The sequence below is a fragment of the Apis cerana genome, linkage group LG6 (assembly GCF_029169275.1).
Source record: "Apis cerana isolate GH-2021 linkage group LG6, AcerK_1.0, whole genome shotgun sequence".
Taxonomy (NCBI): Eukaryota; Metazoa; Arthropoda; class Insecta; order Hymenoptera; family Apidae; genus Apis; species Apis cerana.
Window position 1 is genome coordinate 12,020,001 of NC_083857.1, and position 8,590 is coordinate 12,028,590.

The 8,590-nt window shown below is 24.3% G+C and overlaps 2 protein-coding genes and 1 long non-coding RNA gene across 3 annotated transcripts; 1 reads left to right on the forward strand and 2 right to left on the reverse strand.

The window, feature by feature from the left end:
- Nucleotides 1-176: 176 nt before the first annotated feature.
- Nucleotides 177-3,242, reverse strand: LOC107994098 (uncharacterized). Its single transcript, XM_017050861.3, has 8 exons — nt 3,038-3,242; nt 2,596-2,751; nt 2,124-2,438; nt 1,818-1,985; nt 1,218-1,417; nt 924-1,095; nt 693-852; nt 177-610 (listed from the first exon to the last, which is right to left on the reverse strand). Exons 1-8 carry the CDS (start codon nt 3,107-3,109, stop codon nt 198-200), a joined length of 1,656 nt encoding a protein of 551 aa, XP_016906350.1. The 5' UTR covers nt 3,110-3,242; the 3' UTR covers nt 177-197.
- LOC114577020 (uncharacterized) lies at nt 2,292-7,078 on the forward strand. The gene is made up of 3 exons (XR_009830216.1): nt 2,292-2,410; nt 2,610-2,737; nt 6,469-7,078. It is a non-coding gene; the product is annotated as an uncharacterized LOC114577020 (long non-coding RNA).
- On the reverse strand, nt 3,527-8,564 carry LOC107994110 (large ribosomal subunit protein mL50). Its single transcript, XM_017050878.3, has 5 exons — nt 8,429-8,564; nt 8,207-8,307; nt 4,550-4,752; nt 4,333-4,452; nt 3,527-3,937 (listed from the first exon to the last, which is right to left on the reverse strand). Exons 1-5 carry the CDS (start codon nt 8,495-8,497, stop codon nt 3,804-3,806), a joined length of 627 nt encoding a protein of 208 aa, XP_016906367.1. The 5' UTR covers nt 8,498-8,564; the 3' UTR covers nt 3,527-3,803.
- Nucleotides 8,565-8,590: the final 26 nt, after the last annotated feature.

Consider the following 8,590-nt stretch of genomic DNA (forward strand, 5'->3'; position numbering starts at 1 on the left):
TTTTTGTTAAAATATTTTAAATGCCATTTTTATGAGAAAAATAATTATAGAATAAATATAAAATTGACTCGAATATAATTAAAATCGAATATAATACTGATTCATGATATGAAATATTTATAATAAATTAAAAGTGCATTAATTAATATTAAATCAAAAATATGTAAAACATTCAATTAAAATTTCATTTCAACATTTTATTTGTCACGAATCTCTCTTAAAAATTGTGCTAATTTAGGATCTACATTAATAGCCTTAAGTCTTCGTTCTAATGTTTCAAAATCCACTCTTTCAAGCCATGTAGGTGGATCGATTTCTTTCAGAGGAAGAGAACATAATAATCGTTCCACCGCGGCACACAAACCACACCAACTTCTAAAATTTAAGGGTTTTTTAATTTCGCCAATTATAAGTTTTAAATATGTTTCTTGTTCTTGAGTTATAGGTTTTCCAATTATATCTTGAAGAGCTTCATGGATGTCATTTGGTAAAACATATTTATTATTTTGTATCATATCTTTTTGAAATTTGTTGAAAACTCTAGCAAAAATAAGTTTTCTTCCCGAGGAAACAAATACATGTCTGCTAAGATATTCCAAGATTGTTACACCTAATTTTAAATATATTGTGCGAGATTTAGATTAAAAAAATTATTAATAATAATTTAAAAAAAAAATATTATAATTACTTACCACGTAAGCTTTCACTATCAAGAATTTCAAATCGAGCTGTTTGGCGCGAAAATGCTCGTGGTGTATTTATTAGTACAGGATTTAAAAATATTTGAGATTGTTTTGAATGTAAATAATTTTCACCTTTTACACGCAAAGCTTCCTCATATGCAATTTTTCTCTAAAATTATAAAATTCAAATATAGTATAAATTAAAATATTAGAAAATTAAAATTTAATTTAATATCTCACTCGAATTGAAAACTCTGCTTCCACTTTATCGCTGTCTAATTCTCTGCATAAATGCTTTAAGATATCTGTATCAATAAAACTAGGAAGCATTGTAGAAAATTTATTATTTATTGGAGAAGTTTTCTTAGGAGTGCTTGTTACATTTTCCACATCATCGTTATTTGTATGAATTCTATTATAAAAAAAAAAAAAAAAAAAAAATAGAAAAAAAAGAATACATACAATTAAATTTCATAAATTATGTAAATAAAAAAGATACAATTTAAAATATCATAGTAAATTATTTTTACTAACGATGTTCTTCTAGATCCATCTCCTATATGTGAAATTTGAGTTTCTGTTGTTTCAAATAAGTCACGAACTTCTGTTTGTTGTCCATACCCTGATCCTCTTCTATGCTTTCTTTTTCGTAATCGTTTTCCTCTTCTACGTACAATTGTCACTTCCTTATTTGATTTTTCTGTTTCTTCTTCTGTCACGTTTCTATTAGAATTCTAAAAAAGATTTTAAAATATGATGAGTTTTCAGAATTATATAGCATGTAAATACGAAAATATTTATTATCATTAATATTATTTAATAAATTATAATTTCAAACGATAATTTTCAAAGTTATTAGTTAGAATAATTGGAACAAATTTTTTTTAAGATGGTATATTATACAATGTGATTTTTTTTCTCCTTAATATACAAGTATTTAATGTTTTTAAAAAATGATATTTTATATCATAAACGTTATACATATTTTTTTATAATCTTTAATAAAATTTTAAAAAATCATTTCAAAACTATATTAAATGTTTATTAGCATACATGTTTATTAACATTTTCTATGTTATTCTACAAAATATTTAATATTGAATTTTTTTATGCATATTAAATTGATTTAATTACCGATTCATTAGAAGCATCTACATTTTGAATATCGATCGTCGAATCTGCAGTATGAATCGAATTTTCTATCGCACGTCTTGAAATCGGTTTAGATATAACAATCTCATTTTTTCGATGGGTTGGCGGTGGTTCTAAAGTCAATGCATGCCAACTAAAAGTTTCATTTTCCTATAAGTAAACGAATTTTACTTTTTTTAAATATTAATAATATAACACACAATTATATAATTAACGACTAAAGAAAAATTAATAATCATAAAAAAACTTAAAATTTTTAATTCAACAGAATTAAGGAAAATTACAAACCATCCGTTTTTGTGGATTCGTTCTAAGATCTAGAATCAACGTAGTTCGTTCTCGTAAATTGCAAGCCACCGGAAATTCTTCCTGAGTCGCTCTATTTGTCAGAGGAGGACCGCTAGCGAGTGTGGGTGCAGGAGTCAAAGGTCTCGAATCAGTCTCAGTATATTTTCGAAATAATTCCTCGGGAACGGTATTAGAATCATTAGTTATTTCAGCTCCAGTGTTTCCACTTACATCGGCAGTATTGCCTACAGTTACTAAATTCGCTCTAATCATTTCCATTTCTTCTGGTAATAATAATGTCTTTCCTTCATTTGCCTAATATATAGAAGAAAAATTATTAAAATTATTTTTTATTATCTCTCATTATCTCTGTTTAGAACATTTCGATGTATCGAAGTTTTTAAAAATTTCTTGTTTGTCCAGATGCAAGAATTTTTTTTTTTTAATAATGCATTAAAGAAACAAACTTTACCCATGATTCTTTAGCTCGTCTGAGAACTTCTCTTGCTTCACAATCTGCTGGATGATTACACAGTATAGAACAGCCATAAGGATAAGGATTAAAGAGACCAGAAAAAGGACGAAGAATAAAAGGTGCTGGTTTAATAAAACCTGTAAGTTCTATATTCTACAATAAATAAAATATTCGTAATTTGATTATTCATTTTTACATACATAATCATAAAATACGATTATGATTACAATGAAATTTTAATATTATATTATAATTTAATTTTTTTTGTAAACAGTAATTCAGTATTATATTCAGCGACATATAATTCTATATTCTGTAAAATATTATATTACGAAAAATTATAATTGACTCATATCGTTATTTATACTTGCATTTATGCTAAACTGTATTTCATTGTAATTAATTCGTTAATTTATTACCAATTTTTTTCAATAAATACCTTCGATTTAGGTCGATAAGTTGGTCGAATACGTGCTTCTAAAAGTCCTGTTGCACTTGCGATTCCTGGCATTATTTTATATTAGATTGTTATAATAACACAGTATCATAGGATTCTTTATCAAGGCGATAACAAATCAGTAGTTGATCACCTTGGAGGTCCGTTGCTAACGTGAGTTTGATGGATCGATTAATGAAGAAAATATTAGATTACTTTTTTATTTTTAACATTTCGTTAATTATTATATAAAGAAGAAAAGTTCCACAAAAATTGTTATCTGAATCGTTTACGGTTCAAAAATTCTTAAAATTATTATTCTATTAGGTTTAATTTTATGGCAAATATTATACATGCAAGTGTTTAAAAATTTCTGTATTTGAATCTTAATTTACATTTTTAAATTTATTTTATTATTAATAAAAAAGAAAATGATACATTTTATTAATAAATAAAATTAAAGATTGCATTATAAAAAAAATATTCTCAATATATTAAGTTTTCCTTTTATTCTAATTTTTCTAATAATACAATTATATAATAATTTTTATTAATTAATCTAGAGAATAGTATTTAAAAAGATCTATTCAAACTTGTAAACAATAATGAAACAATATGAAAATTTTTTATTACTAAATACTTATAATAAATTATTAAATAATATGAAATCAAATTGAAAAATATTTAATATTACAATAATATTAGATAATTGGTCATTGTTAAACAATTATTTATTTCTTGTATAGTCTAATTGTAAAATATTAACAATTTAAACTTTAAGCATATTATCTAAGAAAGGATTATCTTGATAATGTCCAGGATATTTTTTCTTATATTTTAATCCAGTTACAAGAGTAGAACTCTTCGGGAATGCTGTCTGACCATTGAACAATGTATCCGTATCTGAAATAATATTGTTTTAATTTATACAAAATTTTATATTTCAATAAAAAATAAACAATAAAATATCATAAGAAATATAAATTCCCATTATATAATTATAAGAATTAAGAATTTTTTTATTTTTTTTCTTTCTTTCTTTCTCAAATATACGTATTTATATTATTTAAATTAATTATTAAAAAATACGAAACATTATTTAGATTTTTGTATTAAGATTTTTAAGATTAAGAATTTTTTTATATTAAAGTTTCATTCAGATTTAAAATTTTCTTTTACAGCTTATATGCATAAATTTATAAAATGATGAAAAATACACAAATGAAACAAGTTGTATTGTTAAATGAATATATCAATCATATCGATAATTTAATTAAAGAATTATAAAAATTACTTACCAGGATGGAATCGAATATATTCATAATTAATATGTAAATTCTTTGGTAAATCCATTGAACGCATAGCATCTAATGGAGTTACATTACCGACTGGGGTTTTATAGTAATTCTTCAAATCACCTGAAACATAATATACCTTTGTAATTTAGTGAAAAAAGTTTATTAATTATAATTTAATTATAATTTATACTATTAAAATTTTTTATCTAAAATTTACCGATTGTTTCAATGTGACATAATACAGCATTCGTTATTGGATGTTGAAGTTCTTCTTCACATGCTAAAAAAAGATTGAAACGTTGTAATGGATCCTCGATTTTTGTTTCATCAACCGTTGAAATTTGTTGTTTTTCACAAATTTTATTTATCCTATTACATACATCTTCTGGCGGATTATATTCCTTCTGATATCTCAAAAATCTGTAACAATCAAATATCTGTAATAATTGGATCAATTTTTTATAGTAAAATATAAAAATATTAATGAATAGGTATTCAAAGATAGATATTTGAATATTATATTATATTTACATTTTAGATTAAAAATTATCATTCAAACCTTTATTAAACTTTTAAAATATTAAAGAATTAATAAAAATCAATCAATTCCAACTTTTAGTTATCTAACTTTATTTTTAAAACAAATTATTTTAAAAATTAAACCAATTTTAAAAATTATTGGATAGACTTTTGATAAACAAATGTATAAACTAAGAAAAATATAGGAAAATCTTATACTAAATTTAAATCTGGAATTCCCAAATCGAAAATTTGGTAACAGATTTATATCTTTCACTAAAATGCTTCTTTCTTTTTTCGATATTATTGCTCTTTTTTTATTTAATATAAATTTCGATTTCATTTATACTATAATTAAGTGATTATCGCAGTGGATATATATTTATATAATTATATGAAATTTTGAATACAGATACTTTGTTTTGTAAATCATAATATAAAGGATTGAGGAATAAATAAGGGAAATAAAAAACATAACTTACGTCCTTTATCAAGGATTATTTAAAAAAATTATTTATTTAGAAAAATATTTTTTTTAATAAAATATAATGTATTGTGTAATATATTAAAATTAAAATATTTAAAAATAAAAAATTTTTCCAACAGTTTTTAATAGATTTAATGTCTAAAAAAATAGAACGATATCTATTTGAAAGTCATATAAAATTTATTTTATCACCCATTGTATTTATATATAGCTGTTTGCGAAATTTAAGATTTGTTATTGTTGCCGATTTTATTGAGTTCAATTAATTACCTCAAGGATACTAAACAATGCTCTCACAATTTGTAAAAGTGCTCTAGTAAATCAAATCGTTACATAAGCTAATTTCGAAGTGCTTTATTTCTCCATACACTATTTCTTTCCCTAATAGATATGATGCAAAAGCAACAAAATGAAACAAATTGAAAGCTATGAGCAATCTTCTCTCGATAAATGATTCTAATCAATGAATTATTTTTTTCTCGAAAAAATTTCAATATATTTTCTGATTCTTTCTTCTTCCTTTTTTGTTACATTAGAATTCGAACAAATAATTAATTTATTGTTCATATTAATATAATTTATTAATAAATAATAAATATGAATCAGTCATGAATCAAGTTTAAAATCAAACGTCAAAATAATTTTGTTGTTATTCACACAATCATATTATGTATCTTATTATAAAATAAATTTCATATAAGAAAAATCGATAGATATTTAATTAATGTTGAATTAATTTTTTATTATATTTGTAATATTTGTTAAAAAATAATTTGTTAAAAATTATGTCTAAGAATGCGAATTTGAGAATTTTTGAAAATTAGTCTTGAAAATCATTTCTCGTTAGATTCTCGAATGAACATTATATTGAAAGCGACAATTACTCTCAGATAACACTTTCAATATACTTGCAAAAAAATAACTCGTAAAAGTATTACTCTTAAAATGTAAATGAAAATGTAAATGAATTCACATCTTAATAATAGAAAGTATATTATGAGTAACACAATTTGTATTTCACATTTTTCTTCTCAAACATAAACCTATGGTACCACACATATTTTTGCAAAGATTATCGTTGCCAATAGCCATTGATTTCGCATGTTAAAAATCAATATCGTCTCTTCTAGATTATCCCGACACGACTCGCGCCAAACTTTTCGTATTGTGCAAAAGAGTTTGGTTACCGGACGAAGCGCGGTAAGGGAGGTTTCCCTTAGAAGAAGTGGGCAATGGAGCGATGGAGGAGGAGAGGGGACAAGATCGATGTCCAACTACCGTACAGTGGTGCCCTCAGTTGTATTTTCTCAGAATATAGTTATGGCTAATATTGGCCAGGAACGAAACAAAATATGGAAAAACCCTGTGACAAGGAAAATTTTTTGTATTCGACTAAAAATATAGTTTATATCAAGATTTCACAATTATCACAATTATTTAATTAAATTTAAAAACTGATTAATTCTATAACTATTATTACAATTAGTTTATGCGCATAAATTAATAATATGTATTTTAATTTTATACATATCATTTTTAATAACTATTAAAATTATTTGTTCACGGAAAATAAAAAGCAATTTCAATCTTCTTTTGTTACTCATAAATCTTGATCTATGTAGCAGGAGACGGACAATAGTTCGTCAATGTTAATTACAAGGACGGAGAAACTTGGTCTTCGAAACAGGTGTTCTCAATAAAAACTGGCATATCCAGAGAACTAAAATATCCAGAACTATGTAAACTGTTTTTCATTTTTTTTTTGTCACTTTAAGTATGTTGTCACTTATTAAATATAAATATTGATGTCATATTATATATATATGTATATTTTCTAAAAAACAATAATTTAAAAATCTTATATTATATATGTTTATAAAAAATTTTTTCGTTTAACAAATTATAATGAATAAACAAATATAATTTAATATTGATATATTTAAAAAAAAACAATTAAAAAATGTATACATCCTAAATTATCACAATGAATTAGAATTCTTATAATTAACTGTAAACTTCTTGTAGTAAGGCATAAAAGGGTATATCACTATAGTTGTTACGTCACATATAAAAGTGGAAACAAATTCAGCTTGCTTATAGATATAGATATCTATGAATCTGAATCAATTTAATATATTAAAACATTATTTAATTTAAATTTGTGATATTCCGAAAAGATTTATATTTTATTTAATATACATACATAATATTTAATAAGATATAATCGATATGAAAATTTACGTATAAATTTACATCGAAATATTTGCATATAACATAAGAATACTATTTTAAATTGAATATTTCAATTGAATAATTCAATTATTAATCTTAGTCATTTTTTAAAATTTATGATTTTGACGTATTTATAATTATATATCTATCTTTTAGCAATTTATATATGTTCAAATTTTATATCCTATTATTTATAAAATATAATTTCTTTCGTTATATTTATAAAATTTTTAAGAATATAATTTCTTCAAATCTAAATATTTTTTCGACAAATTAAAATAAAAAATTTTGATATATTTTATTAAAATTAATTTCATTTATCAAAATATCATAAATCAAATAATAATAAAAATGAAATATATTTTGTTAAATTTTAATAATGTTCAATTTTAATGTCATTTCATGTCACACGTGTGTATAAAAAGAAATTACACAAGAACTAGTGAAATGCAAGGGTGCTAAGCATACGTTCGTCTGCCCTGAGAAGCTGTCAAATCCAGCAGTTTATTGGTTGGTGTGTAAAAGAGAGGTGGTAAACGGCAATATGGCCACAGTGTGTCCTTTGCCTGTTAGCCAGCAGCGCGACGTAACGCGAATATTTCGATTAAATTGTGTATAAATTGATTAAATTCTTACCCTTTGCAAGAGAGAGACGTCTTTTCATCTTCAAGTCTGTTAGTCTTCACTTGGGGACGTTTCTTGCTCTTAAAACGAGTTATATCATATCGTAGACTCGTCTGTAAAATGACGGTGGTTTCGTTAGTGCACGTAGTATACAAATTAAATTTGTTCACTCCCTGTTGGGAGTACTGTGTGATGATGGTGATTAAAAAGTGTACGTGAAGTGTTTATACTAACCGTGTTTACGGCAAGAAAAGTGGATGAACTTTTTAAGGAATTAAAACCATGCCTGATGAGCGCCGCCATCTTCTTCCTCGTCGTCGAACCGAACTGCACGAGTGAGCAGTAGGGGGCGCCTCGGGCGGCTGCGCTTGTTGTTTCCCATCGTCCGCCATTTTA

What these genes read in the sequence shown, in the direction of transcription:
- LOC107994098 (XM_017050861.3), bottom strand. Translation starts at nt 3,109, where the DNA reads ATGCCAGGAATCGCAAGTGCAACAGGACTTTTAGAAGCACGTATTCGA. An exon ending in GACGAGCTAAAGAATCATGG is followed by an intron (nt 2,439 to 2,595) that starts GTAAAGTTTGTT and finishes TCTATATATTAG; the next exon opens with GCAAATGAAGGAAAGACATT. An exon ending in CGAATCCACAAAAACGGATG is followed by an intron (nt 1,986 to 2,123) that starts GTTTGTAATTTT and finishes GTTTACTTATAG; the next exon opens with GAAAATGAAACTTTTAGTTG.
- LOC107994110 (XM_017050878.3), bottom strand. Translation starts at nt 8,497, where the DNA reads ATGGCGGCGCTCATCAGGCATGGTTTTAATTCCTTAAAAAGTTCATCC. An exon ending in ATGTCACATTGAAACAATCG is followed by an intron (nt 4,453 to 4,549) that starts GTAAATTTTAGA and finishes ATTATGTTTCAG; the next exon opens with GTGATTTGAAGAATTACTAT. An exon ending in ATATATTCGATTCCATCCTG is followed by an intron (nt 3,938 to 4,332) that starts GTAAGTAATTTT and finishes ATATTATTTCAG; the next exon opens with ATACGGATACATTGTTCAAT.